The sequence below is a fragment of the Amborella trichopoda genome, chromosome 12 (genome assembly GCF_054954075.1).
Source record: "Amborella trichopoda isolate Santa Cruz 75 chromosome 12, AtrichopodaSantaCruz75HAP2 v2.0, whole genome shotgun sequence".
Taxonomy (NCBI): domain Eukaryota; kingdom Viridiplantae; phylum Streptophyta; class Magnoliopsida; order Amborellales; family Amborellaceae; genus Amborella; species Amborella trichopoda.
In genome coordinates this window covers 27,227,600-27,249,543 of record NC_142347.1, presented here as the reverse complement: position 1 = coordinate 27,249,543, position 21,944 = coordinate 27,227,600, and the positions used below count along the sequence as shown (strand labels likewise).

The 21,944-nt window shown below is 34.5% G+C and overlaps 1 protein-coding gene and 1 long non-coding RNA gene across 18 annotated transcripts; both read left to right on the top strand.

Annotated features, from left to right (window-relative positions):
* The first annotated feature begins 3,737 nt into the window (after positions 1–3,737).
* On the top strand, positions 3,738–17,830 carry LOC18438602 (ubiquitin-conjugating enzyme E2 2). Of its 17 annotated transcripts, none has more exons than XR_016046243.1 (9): positions 3,738–4,192; positions 4,507–4,584; positions 4,729–4,813; positions 5,649–5,741; positions 6,063–6,343; positions 10,413–10,489; positions 17,039–17,127; positions 17,263–17,348; positions 17,473–17,830. XR_016046243.1 is itself a non-coding variant. In XM_011626776.3 (7 exons), exons 2-7 carry the CDS (start codon positions 4,519–4,521, stop codon positions 17,513–17,515), a joined length of 462 nt encoding a protein of 153 aa, XP_011625078.1. In that variant the 5' UTR covers positions 3,738–4,192; positions 4,507–4,518; the 3' UTR covers positions 17,516–17,830. The 17 variants fall into 17 exon arrangements, 8 of the variants coding, with proteins under 8 accessions (XP_011625078.1, XP_088710394.1, XP_088710393.1 ...); XR_016046244.1 differs by having other exon boundaries at positions 10,289–10,489; XR_016046245.1 differs by having other exon boundaries at positions 3,787–4,103.
* A 2,313-nt stretch (positions 17,831–20,143) lies between these two features.
* On the top strand, positions 20,144–21,702 carry LOC148779505 (uncharacterized). Its single transcript, XR_016046249.1, has 2 exons — positions 20,144–20,522; positions 20,632–21,702. It is a non-coding gene; the product is annotated as an uncharacterized LOC148779505 (long non-coding RNA).
* The last annotated feature ends 242 nt before the right edge of the window (positions 21,703–21,944 follow it).

The following is a 21,944-nucleotide window of genomic DNA, read 5'->3' as shown; positions in this document are numbered from 1 at the left end:
TAAGTTTTTATTACTGTATTATTATTATTATTATTATTAATAATAATAATAATAATAATAATAATAATATTATTATTATTATTATTATTATTATTATTATTATTATTATTATTATTATTATTATTATTATTATTATTATTATTATTATTATTATTATTTCTATTATTTCTATTATTATTTCTATTATTTCTATTATTATTATTATTATTATTTCTATTATTATTATTATTATTATTTCTATTATTATTATTATTATTTCTATTATTATTATTATTATTTCTATTATTATTATTATTCCTATTATTATTATTATTATTATTATTTTCTATTATTATTACTATTATTATTATTACTATTATTATTATAACTATTATTATTATTACTACTATTATTATTACTACTATTATTATTACTACTATTATTATTACTACTATTATTATTACTATTATTATTATTACTATTATTATTATTACTATTATTATTATTACTATTATTAGTATTACTATTATTATTATTACTATTATTATTATTACTATTATTATTATTACTATTATTATTATTATTATTATTTGTAGTTGTTGCATGTTGAGGATTTTTATTTTTATTTTTAAAATTTGGATATCCTTATTTTCATTTTTTTAGGATAAAAATATATATTTTATTTTTTAATATCATAATATTAAATTTATTGGACGTTTTATTTTTGTTTTTAATCATATGATATGAAAATATTTTCTAATAAGTTTTTTAGTTATGTTTAGTGTATTATTATAATTAATAATTATGCATAGATAACCAAATCTTGTATTTTATTTATTAATTTATTTACATTATAAATTATTTGTAATGTACTATTTTTTCTTATAGTTGTAAATAATATTTTTTTAAATTAGATGACATTATAAGATATTTTAGATTTGTTCTTATTTGTATAGTATAATTATAAAATATAAACCAACAATTTCAATTTCTGTATATAATATTATAGTTAGTTAGGTTGTGATAATTTTGAATGAGTAACGCTAATTCATTAATGTTTGATACTTTGATGTGATACTAATTTTACTTTATATGAGAAATAATATGGAAATGTTTCTACTATTTTTAAATTATTTTGATGCAATGTTATAATACTATATTATAATTAATAATTATATAGATATCTAGACTAAAAAACGACGTCTCAATATTCACATACTTTTGCAAAGTACTGAAAGTACATAATGCACAACTCCTAATTTCTTTTAGAAACTAAAAGAACACTATTTTTAAATATTTATAGGGAATTTTTGAGAAAAATTTGAGACAAAATTTGCCGATTCTCCAATCTGACTTGGGTATAGGTGTGGAGGATTCGAGTTACCGATATGTTTTTTTAAATATTGAATGAGTCAATTTACCTTTGGTATGAAGATATCATAATTATATATATAATCCCATATTAAATCTGATAGGGTGTGTCACAAAATATAAGAAGATTTTTTTTTGAACTTGAACTTGGTCAATGAAATAAATGCAACCACCTATTTTCATATCCAATAATCAAAATTAATTGCCGCCACTGTGTACTACAACTAAATGGTTTCATTATATTCTTCCCAAAAATAAAAAAATAAAAAGAAAACCCAATCCTTAAGAGCCTGTTTGGGTATATGGATTTTAAGGCATGAATTTCCTAATATTTTGGATGTTGCCAAAATCTACTGTCTGGATTTCTTAATGACTAGGATACTTAAAATCAAAATCATGGAAATAAGACCTACTTTTTCATGATTTCATTTCTACACCCAAACCTATTTTTTTGCATTTCCAAAGCCCATGGATTTCACTTATTTGCTCCCTCAACCCGAAACATAGAGAGAGAAAGTACCTAAATTTTTTAAAGAGAGAAACTATCTCAAAATTTTTAGAGAGAGAAATTATCTCAAATTTTGACTTTTAGAGATAGAAAGTATGTTAAAATTTTAGATAGAGAAAGTACCAAAGTATGATAAAATTTTAGATAGAGAAAGTACCAATTGTTTTAGAGAGCTAAACTATTCAAAATTTCATAGAGAAACTATCTCAAATTTTAACTTTTAGAGAGATAAAAGTATGTTAAAATTATAGAGAGAGTATCTTAAAATTTTATAGAATGAAAGTACCAAAACTCTTTAGAGATATAAACTATCTCAAAATTTTAGATAGAGAAACTATCTCAAATTTTAAGTTTTAGAGAGAAACTATCATATTTTAGAGATAGAAAGTACATGCAAATTTTTAGAGAGAGAAACTATTGCAAAATTTTAGAGAGAGAAACAATCTCATATTTTAATTTTTAGAGAGACGTATAATATCAAATTTTAGAGAGAGTGCTTAAAAAGTTTTAGAGATAGAAACTATCTAAATAATTTTTAGAGAGAGAAACTATATCAAATATTAAATTTTAGAGAGAGAAATTATTCTTAAAATTGTAAAGAGAGAAAGTATTTTTAAAATTTTAGAGAGTAACTATTATAAATTTTAGAAAGAGAAACTGCCAAAAAAAAATTTAGAGAGAGAAATATCTCGTTTTTTAGAGAGAGAAACTATATTGAATTTTGAGTTTTTGAAAGAAACTATCTCGAATTTTGAATTTTAGAGAGAGAAATATATTAAAATTTTAGAGACTGAAATTATATCAAATTTTAGAGAGAGAAACTACCAAAAATATTTTAGAGATAGAAACTATCTCAAAATTTTTGGAGAGAGAAGCTATTGCAAAATTTATGGTTTAGAGAGAGAAAGTATCTTAAAATTTTAGAGGGATAAACTTTATCAAATTTTAGATAGAGAAAGTACATGAATTTTTTAGAAAGAAAAACTATCTCAAAAATTTTTAGAGAGAGAATTTATCTCAAAATTTAAGTTTTAAAGAGGGAAAGTATCTCAAATTTTAAACTTTAGAGAGAAAGTACATCTAATTTTAGAAAGACACTATACTATTTCAAAATTTTAGAGAGAAAAACTATCTCAAACTTGAAGTGTCAAGAGAGAAAGCAATTAAAATTTAAGAGAGTAACTATATCAAATTTGAGAGAGAGGAAGTACATAAATTTTTTTAGAAAAAGAAGCTATCCTAAAATTTTTAGAGAGAAATTATCTCAAATTTTAGCTTTAGAAAGAGAAATGACCTTAAAATTTGAGAGGAAAACTCTATCATATTTTAGAGAGAGACACTATTTAAAATTGTTCAGAGAGAAAAACTATCTCAAAATTATTGAAGAGGGGAACTATTTCAAGTTCTAAGTTTTAAAGAGAGTATTTTAAAATTTTAGAAAGAGAAACAATATTAAATTTTAGAGAGAGTAAAGCACCTAAAAATTTTAGAGAGAGAAATTATCTCAAAATTTTTATATAAACAATTTCAAATTTTAAACTTTGGATAGAAAATATATTAAATTTTAGAGCGAGAAACCGTATCGAGAGAGAAATTATATCAAAATTTTTATAAATACACTATCCCAAATTTGAGAGAGATTTAGAGAGAGATTTTATCAAGTTTTGGTATCAAATAATAGTCATGGAAGTGATTGCAAAGAATTTATGAATTTTGTATAGTCTATCCAAACAAGAGAGTCGAGGAGGGCATGACAAACAAAACTTTGAAATTGAAAATGTACAGATTTTTTTGAATTTCAAATGTCTAAAATTTTTAATTTCCTCTTTGCCCTTGAGTTAAAATGCTTGCGTATTGGTTTCCGGTTTTTGATTTTGAAGGCCGCGTGCACGTAATTTTAGCTTTAAATCCAAGGAACCGTTGGACCATTGAGGGGGGCGTGTTTCTTCCGCAGATGTAGAGAGAGAGGACAAAGAGGCCCAAAAATTAAGTGAGAGAGAGAGTATGTTTCGAAGAGAGAGAGTTTTGAAAAGGGGGGAGAGAGCGAGAGCGCCATTGTTTCCTCATTCTTATTCCTGACCAAACTGCAGATTACCGCCAGGTTCTTATCCCATCACCAGGACAGGAGGAGAGGGAACGAGAGAGGAGAGAGAAAGAGAGAGGAGAGAGAAAATTTAGAATTTATAAAGAGAGACAGAGAGGAGAGAGAGTTTGGAGTCGTTCATGACCGACTGAGCGTGTCCAGGTTATTCCCCCCTGCTCTTTCATTTTAAATCTCGAGGTCTCTGAATCCTCATCGAGCCGTCTTCTTCTTCCTGACCCCTCGTGTTTCAGGTCCGCGACATTTCCTTGCATGAAATCTTATGATCTTTCTTCTCTCTCTATTTCTTCCATTTTATTGATCCTGTTGCTCGAGAGATCAGCTGGTTCTTTCATTTGAAGGACTAGGTTATCTTCTCAATCGATCTACGGAAGTTTTTCGTCTGTTTTCATTTTTCTTTGTACTCTCGTTGTCAAATTCACTATTTTTTTCATGGGCTTTGCCTTGTATGGACTGGTTAGTTTAGGTGAATTTTTTGGGGTTGTTTTCTCTGAATTTGAGGAAGAAATAAAGTGGTTGTTTGATGAAGGATTGGTCTTTCTCATAGGTCTGATCGGTTATGGCGTCATCTGCACAACTTCGATTGATGTCTGATTTGAAGGCCATTACCAGTGAACCACCTGAGGTGAGCTAAATGGTGATTTATCCCCTTCTCTTTTGCCCCCTCTTGTTTTTATATCTGCTCTTTATATGATCTCTAATTTGGGTTCCTTTCCTTATTGGGGATAGAGGTTCTTGTCGGTAATTTTTATGTGGTTTTATAAACCAGGGCTGTAGTGCGAGCCCCCATTCTGAAGAGAATTTGTTTGTTTGGAGCGCAACCATATTTGGACCTGATGAGACTCCATGGGAGGGTAAGAAGCCCTTGAATTTGATTTGAATTGGTTTTTCATTTCTTCTCCTTATATTCGAGTAGATTGGAATTGATTGTTTTATATCCTTTTTCTCTATATTTGCCTTTTATTGGATTGGAGTTGGGTGGTTTGTCTTGCTTTGGCTGATAATCATTAGCCTTTGATTGGATATGAATTCGGTTGCTTTATCTCTTTCTTTAGCTGATTATGCGTTACCCTTTGATGGGATTGGAATTAGCATGGTTTTCAGACTCGGGGAGTTCAGATCAGACTCGGCCGAGTGACTCGGCCTCACCCTATGGGCGAGGCGAGTGTGGGTCGAGTCCACTGTACATAATCTTTTAATAGTTATATATTATAATGTTCCAAATTTAATTATGAGCATTGAAGTGTTGCCCGGTTTAGTGTGCATGTTTAATGTTCATGCGGTTGAGGGTTCGAATCCTACCTTTGTATTGTTACATTATCATATTTATTTGCTCTTAAGAAAAAAAGGATTTGGGATTGGATCCCATGCCGTATTGTTAGACGACTACTGCAGGCAGGCTACCACGACGCCGGCCGAGCCTAATGAATAGATATTTCCATTCATTATATATATATATATATATATATATGAGATGTTTTCGTGATTTTCTTTTAAAAAACAGTATGAGCTTGACTCAGGCGAGTAACTCGGACTCGCCCGAGCAAATCGCCTCTGCCAGGGCCTGAGTACCTTGGCCAAGTCGATCTTTTGAACCTTGGTTTTATGTCTTCTCTGTTGTTATTATTCATTCTTTGTTGTCTGATTTTCCTTGGGAATTTGTTTTTGTTTCTCATGATTCTTACTCAGGTGGAATTTTTGGATTGCGGATTATCTTTGGGGATAACTATCCTGAAAAGCCACCCCGTGTGCGGTTTACAACTGAAGTGTTTCATCCTAATGGTTAGTGGTTTTAATTGTTTCTATGATGATCCATGCATGTTGATTATGGCCCTGTTTTGGTTAATAAAAAGAGACCAAAAGATAGGATTCGTCCAATTTACAAAGAATGTAATGTATGTGTGCATGTGAAATAATATCCTTTCTAAAACAAGCACATTTTTGAAAATTGAATTAATTTTATCCAAATGTTCATCTTAGGATAATATAAAGCAACAGTATGATGTGATGCATGGTATCTAGGTCTTTCATCTCAAGTCATTGTTGGTGGTTTGTGCCTTAAATGCCTGTAATCACGGTGTGATTCTATTCCTTGTTTGGCAGATTATGAGATTTATAAAGGAACGATGGTTGTACACGATAAATGCAAGAGAAATGGATTTGTAAAAGACAATACCGAAAGGGGTTAAGCCTAGGATACATGTTTAAGTATCATTTACTCATTTAGTGGTAAGGATATGCTTATGAGTACACCATTAGGAGACCTTGTCTCTTAGGTGAAGGCTGGCCAGCATCCCCCCTTCTCATACACTTACTATTCAAAGGTCGCTTTTTGTATTGCTGATATGAAGAATGCTTGTCTCTGTGAGGATATGCATGAAAAGGTACACATGGGGCTTCCTTTAGGAATTTGATCCTGTCATCCTTCCCTTGTTTCAGTCATGGAAGGTTCTTTATGAATCCGAAATTCCCATTATGCCCGAGTTGAAATTTCAGGCTGCTGTGCACAGAATAAAATACCTGCCTTTTTGGTGGCTTTTTATTACATATATTCTACTTAAGTACATGATAAATTGGCCCTACCTTGTTGTTGGACCATGTGGCTTATACTAACTCTAACTGAGCTGATTATCTTGATCTCATGCTGGTTAACTACTGGTGATTTCTTCTTTCTGGGCATGTCAATTATATCATGGAAAAGAAAGAAGCACATGCACTTATAAGTTTGTTGTTAGTTTCTTATAAAAGGAAATGACGTGAAAGCAAAATATGTTATTACAAAGCAGATTGTACTTACAGTAGAGGTATGTCGCATACTTGCAATGATGTGTGAATCTGTGCAGTTCGTATGACAATGGTGTTTAATGTGAGATACCTGCAACTCTTCAATAACTGTGATAATGCTTGTGCCATCTAGATTGCTTCAAGAATGGTCTTTCATAAATGAAGCATGCACATGGAGGCTGATCGTCACTTTGTTCGAGAGTGCCTCCATACCTGTGTAATATATTTTCCACATATTCCTACTTTTAGCCAGCTGACAATGGAGTCGTGAGTTGCATTAGGCATACATTCCTGGCAAACTCTCCTTTTTCATCTTATCAGCCAAGATGAGTTTTGGGGAGTTGTTGGAGTTAAATGTACACAATTGTATATAATCAACCGTAAATGCCTTTCTATCTTTTTTTTTTTATTCTATAGCAAAGGTTAGACAATGAACATCTAATTGCTACTTTGTTGCATTTATATGAAATTCATGTTGGGCTGTCTCTTTGTCTGCTTGTTTGTCATTTGCTATCCACTCTTTTGCTAGGGGCACAAATCGTTGCATGAATTGCCTAAGCACAAAGTATAAAATGAGCTGCACAAATCGTTGCATGAATTGCCCAAGCACAAAGTATAAAATGAGCTGCTTTTCTTGAGCTACTAAAGGATACCTTAAATCTTGAGCCATTTTGGAGGAAATCACTGCCTGCCACCCTATGCAAGCTGGAGATTTTTGCATGTATGGGGTAAATAGAACATGGAAGATGATTGATGTCGTTTGTGTCAATTGGGTGCTTTCTATGCTGTATAATATCGAAACAAGATTCAACAATCACCAGTTGATTTCCCATATATGAATGTTCTCCAAGCTTTTTTGTGCATAAATTAATGGACTAGGCAAGTCTAACGAGAATTAAAATAGTTAATGTGCATGCCAATAGAGATTAAATAATTATCCGGAGTACATACCATGTCATGTGGTGGAGCTGCTGTTGCTGTGCATAGCTTTTGTAAGAAATATGCAAACTCAACATTTTCTTTTTTATTTTTATTTATGGTACCGGGGTGGTCCAGGCCACCTAGCACTTAGGCGGGTGCTCAGAACCTGAGCGGTCCAGTAGAAAGAAAAATGTCTGTAGTCTAAGTCTTTAAGTCTAACAATATAACTATATAACACATAATCCATAATCCATATTTCCATAAATGAGGAGAATTTAAATAATCCATACTCCATATTTCCATACAATGCTAGAACCATACAAGCATACACACAAGAGTTAGATAGTAGAAACTCGAAACTAAAAAATAGGAAAAAGAAAATATACAGTCTAAGACTCATAGTCAACACCAAGAGTCACTCGTCTTCATTCTGCGGTCATCATCATCATCATCAAAACTAGGGTAAGCCTCATCATATGCATAAGATTCGAGACCATCATCATCAAAGTCATCTCCCTCTTCAACATAAGACTTGTCCTCATCTGTTTCTTTTGAATCTGCTTCTTCTTCTTCTACCTCCCTTTCACTCTGTGCAGATGAGGCCGTAGGAGTCTTGGCTGACCTACTTGGTGCTTCTTCACCCTTTTCTTTCTTTTTGTGCTTCATTGAACTCAAATATTGTATGATCTCCTTCCTGGCAGCCTCAGGAATATTTTTACATGAGGCAACATCCCCTTTAATACCGGCAAGGTGTTTCTTGAATCGATAAATACCCCCATTAGTATCCTTTCCACAATAACTACACCTAATACGCTTTTTGTCATTCGGATTCGAGTTATGACTATACTTCTAACCCGGATCACCACTTCTAGAAGAACCTGGAGAAGATATTTCCATAGAATAAAGATCATTTTCTTCCTTTTTTAGTTCTACTAAATTCAAATATTGTCTAATCTCATCCTGAATAGCTTCAAGAACTTTTTTATAAGAAGCAACATTCCCTTCAATACCGGCAACGTGTTTCTTGAATTGGTTAATACCCCCATTGGTATCTTTTTCACAAAAATTACACCTTATACAATTTTTATCGTTTGGTTTCAGGTTATAACTATGCTTCCAACCCGGATCACCTCTTCTAACAGAACAAAAAATAGACCTATCCAATTGACAAGGATTTTGTTTCTGTTTGTGTTTTACTGAACTCATATATATCCCCTTTGATAGCTTCAGGAAATTTTTTACAAGGGCCAACATTCCCCCTAATACCAACAAGATGTTTCTTAAACCGGTTTATGCCCCTTTTTGTAATATTTTCACAATAATTGCGTCTTATGTAATTTTTTTTCAAGGATTTGGGTTATATCCATATTTTCAACCCGGATCACTGCGTCGATTAGATCCTGAAGAAGACATCTCAAAATAGTACAAGCAAACTAAAAATAAAGTTTTGAACTTATTTTGATTGCTTGAACTCCAAACTTCCACCTCTGATATGTTTTATGGTGTTAAAATATTAAAAAACACCCTCTAATAGGCGTAAAAAAACTCCAAAACTAGATCTAATCTTAACGGGTGATGTTTGGATCTATTTCTCATAACTTTGAGAAACACTTCGATCCAATGAAAATCACAAAATCTAGTTTTTTTTGAGGTTTCTCTCTCTCTAAAATAGGCTCTAGTAGGTTCAAGTTTCAAATGAACCTAAAACCCACCTTTAAAAACAATATTTTTTTTAAAAAAACCAAAATAAGCCCCTCAACAAAGGGCATTTAAGCCCTTGGAGGGGCCAAAGCCCTAGGCAGCCGCCTAGGGCTAGGCACTGTGCGCCTGCCTAGGTGGGTGCCCTACCTCCTAGGGATAGCCCGCCTAATTTGGCCACCTATCCCTGGGCGATGCGCCTAGGCCTTTTGGACTGCCTAAGCGTTGGGCGGTCCGCTTTTTATGGTATGCATTGAAGTTAGTCCATTATGGGATTAGTCACAAATCTAAGAGTCATGTAATGTGAAACCCGTTCCTCTTTATGTAATAGAGGTTAGGGTACTTCATAGTGTGATTCAATAGATGAGATGTAGCTTCTTTAGTCATCTTAATCTCTTTTTAGTTAGAATATATTCATTTATTAGTCAATTTTGTCATGCCTCCACATTTATGTTTGACACCTTATGTCAGCTGGTTTCGTTATGTGTTTTACTTGAGAGTCTGTATGGGGTTATGTATCACGTATGCTTCATTCCTTGCTGGTCACAAGACACTAGCACATTAGAAACAATAAGTTATTTATTAGTTGTCAAAATATAGTTCTCTAACAGATGGAGATCTTACTGACTTTGTGTGCTCCTCATGATTTTGGGTACAGTTGTACATAACATTCCAAGACATGTATATTTTGGTTCTGTACCTGTCAAGGTCTCTGCATACTAGTTTTTACTTGTCAATATCTCTTTGCATGTCCCATATGTAGCAACCAGATCTATGCCATTATGATTTGTACAACCTGTTCTCTACTGTTGGATGTTGGGTTTTTACACATGAAATCTTTAGAACCTAAGAAGATACTGCCAGCCGATGCAATCACTTCCAGTCCACATATCCTAACTTTGTCTTCATCCAATGTTCACTTTCAGGGAGTTGGACATATGCAAACTCAATAACTTTTCATTGTTATCATCGTTATATATTACAGTTATGTCTTTGCGACCCGTATCTTACAATTACATGATGTTTCCACTGCCTCTCTATATGAAAAAGGTTATGGTCCATTGGTCCTTTTGAAGGATGAATCAGGATTCAAGATGTAGCATCTATTGGAACTTTGGAATTTACAGGTATTTTTATATAGCGCTTTGGCCTTTTATGTAAAATAACTATTTTTGGTCCTATTGTCATTCTTCTGTGTATTTATGTGCTTCTTTCTTTTATTCTTCTTGAGTCTTTGGTCCTTACAATACGAGAACTTAAGGGCATGTTTCTTTTCTCTTTTGGTCCTATTGTCATCAATGCATTCTTTCTCTGTTATATTATCAAAAGAGATTTTCCTCTTTGGTGGTCAACAGATTTTTGTGCGACTTAAGGGCCTCTTTGGGCAGAATCGCAGACTATTACTTCTAGTAACTCCTGCTGCACTACTAATTTTCTGGAATGTCAAGAAAAGTTGAGAGTTTGGTGCACTTCCACTTTAAAAGCACCCTGATTTATCAGTGCCTTTACCATAATCATTCAACCCTTGTTGCTAAATTAGCATTGATAAGCTCCTTCCTTAATTGAAAATACTATTCAAGCTACAAATTTTTTATGTAAATTAGCATCGATAAGCTCCTTCCTTAATTGAATAGTTTGAAAATACTATTCAAACTCCCTAAAACCAGTGGTTTAAAAAACGGATCGGTGCCTTGGATCGGGCACCCCAAAAACCCATCCGGATCGGTGAATCGGTGTTTCGGATCGGGAATCGGCCGAATCAATTGGATTCGGCCTTAAAAAAAATTCAAAAAAATTATTAAAAATCATTATAAATGTTGTTTTTTAGGAATCCAATAAGAAATGAGGGTACTACATTAATAACTTTTATTTTTTTGCATCAATATACGAATATTGAGATGTTCTTTTCCTGTATGAATATTCTCATCAAACATTTATTAAAACCTAACTAAATACAATATTAAACAACTATATAAATAAGAATAAATTTGAAATTTGTCTTATAATATCATCTAATTTAAAAATCTAATTTATAACTATAACAAAAAATAATACATTGCATAATTTATAATGTAAATAAATTAATAAATAAAATATAAGATTTGATTATCATTGTAATTAGTATAATTATTAATTACAATATTATAATAAACGTGATTAAAAAAACCAGGGTATGACCCTCACAAATAAATAAATCTAATGTATAATAATTAGTGTTGATAGAAATATAGAATTTAGTAACATAAATTTGCAATTATATTTTAATAAAGTTAGGAAAATAAATAAAGAAATTCATATTTGCAATGTGAGATAATTGATAAAGCAACTTGCAATAAATTATAAAGTGGTATGAGTTAGTGTTATATTTCTCTCTTAACATATCCCATAAACTAGTATTTTTTTTAAATGTTCAATAAACCAATATTAGTATTATTTTTTACTTTTTTTAATATCCTATGATCTAGTGCAACAATTTCATATAATTATGTTAATTTTTGTAAATTATTATATGGAATTTTATTTTTGTAATTATAAGTAATTAAAGATTAATTATATGTACTTTATGTTTGTATATTATAAAAAAGAAATAAATATAATTAACCTTAAAAAGGATTAAATATTAAAAATAAATAAATATAATTAATGTTAAAAAGGATTATAGACCATTTCATTTTATAGATGTCATTGTATAAGAGTGAAAGATCTATTTATAGAACCCACCATGTGAGGTTTGTCCACACAAGCAAAAGGTGCGTGGAAGAGTTTTGAATAAAATTGGACGTGCCAAAGCCCACGATTTGTGACGTCAGCATGGCGATTTAAATTTTTTTTAATAATAGGATGGTACGGACGGTTGAATCCCGTTTTTTCTTTGGATTTGGGACGGCTTGGGCGATACCCGATCAGGATCGTCCGATTCTGGATCGGATCGCCGATTTTTCAAACACTGCCTAAAACTACTGCTCCATCTGGTTCAATCTTCTTGGAGTCAAAGAGATGAGGTATTTCTCGATGTCCTCAAACTACTTTTGTTCTCTAATAGAGCTATTGCTAGGCTGCAGATCTGCAGTGGTTTCTTAAGAAAAGTCCATTTCAATATTATCCTTTCAGTTTGATTTCCACCGCACTCCTTCATGGTAGAATCAATTGACTTGGCAATTGTGTGCTTAGGATTGTCAAGATCAATCATGACATCCGGAGGCCTTTGGGTCAAGCACTTTTGATCCAAAGCGCCTATCCACCACCAGGTTGAGCCCGCTGTCATCAATCACATTCTTTGTATGGATTCCCCTTCGCTTTTCTTTGATTTGTTGAATAGATCCTTGAATCCTACCTTTCTATCTTTTTCTCTTTGATGGGTAACTCCTTCATCACCATGATTATGACTCATGTTTTATTGGAGAGGAAATGGAACTTGCGAAGCATGAATGGCCCTCTTTTGCCAGGGAATTGGTTGGTCTTTCCTCATGTGCTGCATTTTCCTCTATGGTATTCGGCATGAAGAACATCTTAAGTTTCAAAGAAATATGAACAATAATACATTGTTCCTAAGGGCTTAAATGCAAGCACCCCACCATTTTAATCTAATGGAAAGAGAGATTAGTGAGGTAACATGTACCAATACTGATCTTGCACATGGGATACAACGGATGCATTCACCTTGTTATTCCCACATAAACCTTTACGGTCACATTCAAAAAGGCAGCTCTTCCTTTCGGATTCATTGAATAATTAAAATTTTCACATGCAGTACATGATCCTTGAATATGTTATCCGTTGGATTGCATACGTGACCAAGTCACATTTTCCTTGCTCTCTTGGCTTGCAAGCCTCTAGAATTCCCGGGTCTTGCTTCTGCTAGAATTGCAACATTTTTTTTCGTAGTGCCTTAAAAAATTCCACCAATTTTCCTCAATTCGGGAGTGGTTTAGATAACCTCTTACCTATATTTTGATGCTGCTAGGTTTTTACGTTTTATTTACTTTCTTTAGGAGATTCAATTAGATTTAGATTTTATGATCTTTTAAGTTAAGGTATTTGTGTCTTTTTAGTTGTTCAAAATTGATGGAATAGAGTTGGAAGTTTGATTTTAAATGGTTGAAGGTTTGGAATTTAATTGTCGTTAGGGTTTCTTAAGGAGCAAGATGGGTTGATGGGCTGGCCATGTGTGGCGCAAATGGATGTTGAGATGGACGAATGGTAAGACAAGAAGCGGTAGAATTCAAAATGAATACATTCGGGGTGTGGCACCAATAGGCAATAAGATGAGAGAGAGTAGACATAGGTGGGCTGGCCATGTGTGACGCAGACCCAATACAGCACCTATTAGGAGGTGCGAGTTCGTTCAAGTGGAAGGCTCAAAAAGGGCAAGAAGTAGGCCCAAAAGGACATGGTTGGAAGTAGTAAAATAGATATGGGGACTCATGGCCTCACTGAGGGTATGACCCTTAGTAGAGTAGAATGGCGGACCAGGATTCGTGTATCCAACCGTAATTAGTTGGAAAAAAGCTTTGATGATGATGATGATGAATAGGGGTTTTAGATGTTTTTCTTGTATAAATATGTAAGTATTGGGAAAGGAAAATGAAGAGGATCCAGAGATAGGTTATAATCTCTCACCTTTTATTTTTTGATTTTTGTGATTTTTTTTTTTCTTGCTCCATATTTGTTGCACATTTGGTATTAGAGCTTTAGAGGATCAATGCATCACAATGGCACGAAAGCCCACTCATATGATTGAGGAAAGCATGGAGTTTGTGAATCTGAGCATAAATAAAGTCATGGCAGATATTTGAGTCCAAACCTGCTAAATTAGAGAGAATGGAGAAATAAATCAGCGGTTGTAATGGTAAGAAAATACTGACCTCAAGAAAGGTTAACATAATCCACAATATATCCTTAGTGAAATTTCAATTATGAGATCAATTGAGCTCCATTACCAAATCCAATAGTTGATCTTGTGCATAATGAGCAAATTTGCAGGCAAGAAACATGACTTATGGAGCACACCCCAGATCTTGGTATTAAGGTCAAACCTCCCTGAGTTTCATTGTAAGCTCCTAATAGAGGGTTTTATTGATTGGTTGAGTGTGATTCAAATTTTTTTTGAACGGAGTGAATTGCTGGAGTGTAAAGCGAAATTTGTTGTAACCAAGCTAAACTTGTATGTTGTGGCTTGGTGGAACAAGCTTAACAATCTTGACTTTGTAATTGAAAGGCAACAATTTCTGATTCGCGAAGGACGAAAAAGAAGTTGAAAGAAAATTTTCTTCATGTGCATGATGAGAAAATTTTCTTTCAAGACTTCCAAAATCTCTAATAGAATGAGAATAAAGTAGAGGACTATACAACATAATTTTATAGACTCCTGGCTTGAAAGAACCTCTACGTGACTGAAAGACAAATGGTTGCTTGTTATGTTAATGGACTCCAACCAACCGTTAGGGATGAGTTTTTTCTACACTGGCCATGGACCTTAAGTGGGGGCTTTTCAAATTAATTTACAAGTTGATGTAGATCAAGATTTGGTTGCTACAAAATTTTAACTTTATTTTTGTTAATTTTATTTTTAGAGATGTGGGTAAACTTTTTATTTTTTTTATGGTTAGAATTGGATTAGTCTGGGTTTTTAGGTTACTTTGATATAGTCCTTTTTTTCTTGGGTCAAGTCCACATCTTTAAATTTTGAAGGGGGGTGGTATAGTGTACCACCACAAGAAGAGCACCTATGTGCATCAGATTTGTGGATAATATGTTATAAAATTAATTATTTAATAGTAAAATACACAAAACTTGCCCATTGAGGTCATTGAGGTTGGATCCTTGGTCTCCAGTGGGGGTGTCCTTTAACACTAAAAAATGATGTGTAAAGAGATGTCTAAATGTTTATATGTATTATTATTTTTAAATTATAATAATTTTTGTACCAACATGTCCTGCCGTACTGATTTTTTTAAATGAAATCCAAGTACTAGACGCTCCTAGTATGATTAGACACCTACACTCACGTTGGTATCTATGTAACACTGGCTGGGATTTAATTGTGGCTAGGGTTTCATGACCATACCTAAACTCAGATTTTAACTTGGCTTTCTTTTGTGAAGCTACACCATATGATCTCCATTATAGGACTGTGGATGTCCTTCTTTCCAACCAGGCTTTACAAGTGAAAGCCTGAGCGACATATGTTTTGTCATAATGTGTGTTACTTCATTCAATGTATATCTCATTTATTTATCAAATTTTGGCTCTTGATACTTTTGATTCGTGTATGAAAAAAATCTCCGATCTGAATTGTTCGTAGCTAATCCATTCTTTGTAGGAAATGGTGTTTGTTATAGAATATATAATATAATGGCTTCTTTTTATTTCAAATCACTTGAAAGGCTTCTGTGGTAGGAGGGATGAGGAAGTAGTGTGATGCCGATAGTTCAAAGGCCCTCAATGCACATTTTTGTTTAATAAACATCATATTTTTAGAGGTTCAAAAGTTAAAATTTTATAGAAACCTTTTTCATGAGGTCCAAATGACTTCTCCTATGGGATTTGAGTGCTGAACCTTGGCTTCAAGGTCACAAATGCTCCCAAAAAGTCTATGCATGCTAGGTGATTTGAAATGGACAAGTTATTGTATGTAAATTAATATTTTGGATTTATTTTCCTTACAAAAAAATTGGCAGATTGTTGATGCCGGATCGGCCGATCCGGATTAGGATCGGGGCCGGAGGATCTGCCAACCAAGTCCTTTTATTTAAACACTGTTTTTGATTAAGGAATTACAGTTTTGGATTTTTGCGAAGAGGTTATTATAGGTGCTACCCCAAATCAACATATTAAATAAATTTCTTTATTTGGCAAGATGATAAACATATTTCACGGATGGATTTTTGCAAAGAGGTTATTATAGGTGCTGCCCCAAATCAACATATTAAATAAATTTCTTTATTTGGCAAGATGATAAACATATTTCACGGATGTCCCAGAATTTTGGCTTTGTCTGTGATGCATGAGTTATCTTTTTCTCTTCACTTCTAAACTTGACTGGCCATGCTATAATTTTATTGGCCCCAACACCCAGTTTGGGAATGTCATCTATATTAAATTATATGAGATCTGCTTGCTTAGGTTTTTTACCTCTCCGAATTCTGAACATTCTGCCTAGGAACCTGAAAAAATATCCACCGCTGTCTTGAACAGATTGATAAGAATTTCCTGTGGTCTTGGGCTTGACAGTCCTTAGATGCACTGGATTATGTAGAATGTGCAATTTTCCATCCTTTTCATTTCATTATTGCCATAGCTTCCATATTTTCCTAATTATTCACTCTTTCTACTCTCTTTCCCTTTTATATTCCTTCATACAATATGAAAAATGATTTGAGTTGTCATTCAATAGTCTGGGGAAAACATCGAAGTTAATATATTCTCCAATACACGTGGTAATATTTTGGATGATGTTGTTGATTAGATTCTTATTAAAATTGTTTAGCATGTTTTGTTTTTGTCTTTTTAGGCGACTTTACTATCATTTATCTTTTTGCAATCAATAAGATTCACTATGTGAATTTCTCCCTCCATGTTTACTGCACTGGTTATTCTCTTGCAATGTTAAACTGATTTCAGTTCCATCTCAGTCTGTCTTTTTGGTAGATTGATTTTTCCTTTCTGTTCTACAGTCTATAATGATGGCACCCTATGCATGGATATCATTCAGGATGCATGGTCCCCCTGTCATAACATTTGTACAATATTAACATCAATTCAGGTCAATAAGCTCTCTCTCTCTCTCTCTCTCTCTCTCCCCCCGTGTTTGTACGCCCTGCCTTGGGTTCTGTGTTTTCTTTTGCTGACATTAGCTGCTTCTATAGTCTCTTCTTGCTGACAGTAGCTGCTTCTGTAGTCACTTCTCACCGATCCAAACCCGGCAAGTCCTGCAAATCCTGAAGCTGCACAACTGTACCAGCATGATATTCAGTCTTATAACAGGTAAACCTTACCATTTCTGAGTTTGTTCTTTTCTTATTCCTCAACTCTCTGAAAACTTTTTATAAAAAGTAATCCTTATTTCTGTATTAACAAAGTTATACAAGTTTATAATTTTTTTGTGCAGGAAAATTCGGCGTTGTGCTCGTCGATCCATTGAGTCTTCATAGCTAATGACAATTTCATGCTTGGTGGTGATTCCTCCCAGCCTGATCTGAAAGGAGATGCACACATTTATTTCAGCCGTATTTGTTTTCTTCTTTTGAGTTGTACCGTTGTGTTATACCATATAAACAAGACACTCTTTGGAAACTTGGGAGATATTTCTACATTCTTTTGATGATTTTTCGCATGGATGCCTGTGAAATACTGTCATCAACTTTTGATGCTTGGACAAATTTGAACTCAGGTTTTTACCCAATCCCCTGATGGGGCTTTGGTTTGATCTCCCTATTTTAATAGATTTTGAAAATTTCAAATTGCCATTGGAATTGCCATGACCTAGGTTCCTAGGTTGATTTGGACCTCCAAACCTGCTAAAAAAAAGTACCTGATGGGCCCTGATGGTCTTTTCTCTTGGTATATATCTAACTCCATAGAGCTTTTTCCTACCGTATCCCTTAAAGCCCTAGGTTTTTGTCCAATTTTCTCTGGAAAATATGAAGTTCCCATAGATTAGTCCGATGTTCTAACATCAGAATGCTGAGCCCCTGTAATTTGGCTGGATTCATGACCACAAAATTCTGGCCATATGGTTTTGCAAGAATCTTGGCAGAAAACATGAAACTCATATACTTGGCCGAAAATCCATGCCAAAAGATTTCAAGACGCCCCTTTTGGTTGGAGTGCTTATCAAAAAATGCTACTACGTTCTGAGATCTTGGCCTATACCAGTTTATCTTCTATCCTTGGGATCTTGAGGCATGTGGTATTATCGACTAGAGTATCTATATGCAGTAGTAGGAAATCATATTTTGGCAATGCTTTGTTGAGATCCTCATTGTCGATGCATTTCTTATTGTACTTAGGTATAACTGCAGTGTTTATTGGTAGTCGATTTGGTATGATGAAATTTGATTAAGCAGCTTGTGAGCCTCTTCCTTAGTTTTAGTTTGCCATGTCAACCTCTTCCTTAATCTTCAATAAGAGGTGTGCCTCCAATTGAAGGTTTTGCCCCTCCATGGAGAACATGGGCCCACATGTGGGGTACCTATCCTTATGTGGGACATGGGCCCACTTAGCTTCCAAGGCCCACACGTCACTCTTCATTGTCTCTCCCCTATTTGGGTTAGGGTTTTTTAAAACAATCCGAGGTGGTTAGGGGGAGAGTTTGATGAGATTAGGACACTTGATTTTATTGGATATATTTTATTTGAAAAATAAATTGTTTTAAAGTTCCGAGACAACTTGAATTGGACTTCTAGACGATATTATAGTCCCAATCCTTATTTATTTTGGATAAACCCAATCCTATCTATGATTACAAAAGAATGCATCAAGGAGATTAAGAGATACAGATTCTAGATTCTATCCCTCTATCATGGTGGTTGATTTAGGAAATGGATGGTTAAAAGGAAAGGCTCTCATCACCCCTCCGATCAGCATGGATTTTTAGCTAAAGCTGAATCCTAATCTAAGATACTTAGGTCGACCCCTACAACAACCATGAATAGGGGCTTAACCCCTCTATTCTCAGCACCTCAGTTTCTAGCCTCTCTCTTTCTCTCAGTGCTCTCTCTACCACATCATCCTCTGTGCTCTCTCTACCACATCATCCTCTATCTCACAGTAGCACGTCCGACCTAGATGGTACCTAGGGTGGAACACACCCCTAGGTAGTCCAGAAAGGGGGTATGCCCAATCTAATTGGGGTGCACTTGGCATACGGATGCATCCGTAGTGGTAGAGGTAATGTGCACCTTCAAATTTTATCATGGTATATAATTTTGATGTAAAATGTTCTTAGGATTATTTCAAAATCTATTTTCTATTTAATTATAAAATTTTAAATTTAAAAAATAGTTAAAATCAATTAGATCTATAGACATATGAAAATCTTGAAAATGGACGGTGTAGATAATATGTTGTAAAATGTACTATTTCTAAAGCTTAAAATCTTTTTATTTTTCATGGTCATACATCTCGATGTCGAGATGATCAATCAAAGGGTTTTTAAACATTAAAACTACCTTTTCCGATGGATTTTTGAGATGCATCCGTAGTTCTACATTATAAGGTTGTATCCTTATATAAACTTTTTCCATCTAATTGAGTAAGGTGAGGTGCCATGCCCAAGCCTAGATCAGTCCTCGGGTAGCATGCCCGTAGAAAGGGCATAGACCTAATTGTTATATGAGTCCTTTCTCTCTCTCTCTCTCTCTCTCTCTCTTGTTCTCTAATTAGGGTGTGCCATCGTATTTCCTATCTTGGAGAGGATTAGCAGGGAACGTAGATCTGTGCGCTATCGGTTTGTTGATCTATAGTTGGGTGTATCAAGTCCTTTAGAGGCGACAATAGACATGCTTTGTTTTGATAAGAATGGCTCCTAGGTGTTGATTCGTGCTTGTAATTAATGTTTTTATCTATAAAATTTTATGTTTTGGCAGCAAGAGTTGATCCTTAGATCACAGTAGCCTTTTATTTTTCTTTAGTTTTTCTTCATATTTTTTTATTCTAAGCGGATCGTGTAAGTAAAATTTGCTTTTATTAATAAAAGAAAAACATAATTTTTTTGAATTTATAACCATGCTATTCTACATTGCTAGAATCTGACAATTTGGACAACGGGTCTAATTTTCAGAGTGAGGGGAATAATCTACAGAGCATGTCTTTGCACTTCAGAATAGGCTGTTATTGTGATGTGCGAAATCTCAAAGTCTGCTTGGGATAGTCCCACTCTTAACACGGTTCCCATGGAAGAAACTTTGAGGGATGCCCCAGTATCGATCATCACCCTTCGTATTTCGTACTCACTCATGAAAGCTGTTATGTAAAGTGGGTAGTTGTGGAAGCGGTCGAACCCCGGTGGTATATCATCTGGCGAATGTTTTAAGGGGTTAGCGTAATAAGAAGGTTGACCATGCTGCCCAAGTCTTCGGTCTTAGTATCAGTTGTGACATGAATCCTTCCGGGTACTGCCTCTATCTGGGCCCTGTGAATGGGCGAGGTATTTAAGAGGTAAAAAATGGACAGGTATTTTGTTTAAGTGAGCACTGAAGATTATATTTTGTGACAGGTACTGTTGTGTTTTTCTCTTGAACATCCTTGTCATTTGAAACGTTGGCAGGTGCAGAAGGCGACTGGTTGGCCTTAGGAGGATTATCTAGTCTTTCCGCTCAGGTGTTCGCCATCAACCTCGCAGGCTTAAAATGACTCCCCATTCTAGTCAAATGATCGAGTTCTTGAGAGTCGTCATTGTTAGCCACAGTGACAATAGCCACAGTGATAATGCCTCCTAAAAAACCATCCGAGATATTTTGTGCTTGAGGTTCTGCTTGGAAGCATATTGCCAATTGACATAGATCATATCGACTATTATTATTTGATCAGCTGCGCCTTCTTTTACTTCTTAGGGAGCAAGGTCTGGAGGGGAAGCGACTGGGTTCCCTTGGGTATCTTCTTGCTCTTGTAAACGAAGATTAGAGTTTAGGGGATCTTCCTTGATGGCTCATCCTCAACCATCACGATGACCACTGAGCTTGGGGTGACCTCCTTGGGCGGCTCATTAGGATTCTTGCCGTTGTCCAGGAGCAAATCAGCAAATATTCCCATTTTATGCTTTGGCGCCTCTACAAGCTTGTCGGTAGGAGTGTGATTGAAAGCAACTTTATCAAGTAGATCATTGATATGACTTTCAAGTGGTAACACTCCTCCGTGTCATGGGTGTGGTTTTGGTGCCAATTGCACCCCTTCAACTTCTCCTTAACCTCAAATTTGGGTTGGACAGGGTTGGGAAGAATAGCGAGCTTCACTTTTAAAATCTTATAAGGAATACTGGAGAGGGATTCTTTTTAGTGGGGAATCTTAACTTCAAGGAAGGTCCTCTTACCTCTAGTATTTTCGTTGTAATTATTGCTGTTGTTTTAACCGACACCCCTAAGCTAGCTATTTTGGGCATCGAGTGCAGTTGATGCTACTTTCTTGTTACTATTGTTTTGCTTGGGTCTCGTTTGGGATGGTGCGGCCATGGCTTGATTTTTAGGCTCAGTAGTAGCCGCCGCGACTTTGGACCTCTTATGGAAATCCACCTGATCAATCATTAGCTCAAACGCGAATGGTTGCAAACCATGATTGGAGAAGTTCTTGTACTATGGTAGAGAATTTTCCAGACATATGCTAATCAAAGAAGTTTTAGTGAGTGTTTCTCTTAAACATCGCTGAATCTATTTGCGAAGTTCGAAAACAGCTCGCCAGGATTCTGCCTAGTGGCAACCAATTCATCGAGGGTCATTACCCATTGCTTAGTCTTGCGATGTTGCGCGATGAAAAGTTTATAATCACCTCTCGAACAAGTCAAAGGCTCGCCAAAAAGGGTATTAGGGAAACACCGCTTTAAGTTGGTGAGGCTTCTCTTCAAGAGATGGAACAATTAAAATTTAA

Coding starts and splice junctions, on each gene's coding strand:
- LOC18438602 (XM_088854265.1), top strand. CDS start 4,519: ATGGCGTCATCTGCACAACTTCGATTGATGTCTGATTTGAAGGCCATT. Junction 4,814..5,648: donor TGATGAGACTCCATGGGAGG/GTAAGAAGCCCT, acceptor ATTCTTACTCAG/GTGGAATTTTTGGATTGCGG. Junction 5,742..16,996: donor TGAAGTGTTTCATCCTAATG/GTTAGTGGTTTT, acceptor GTTCCATCTCAG/TCTGTCTTTTTGGTAGATTG.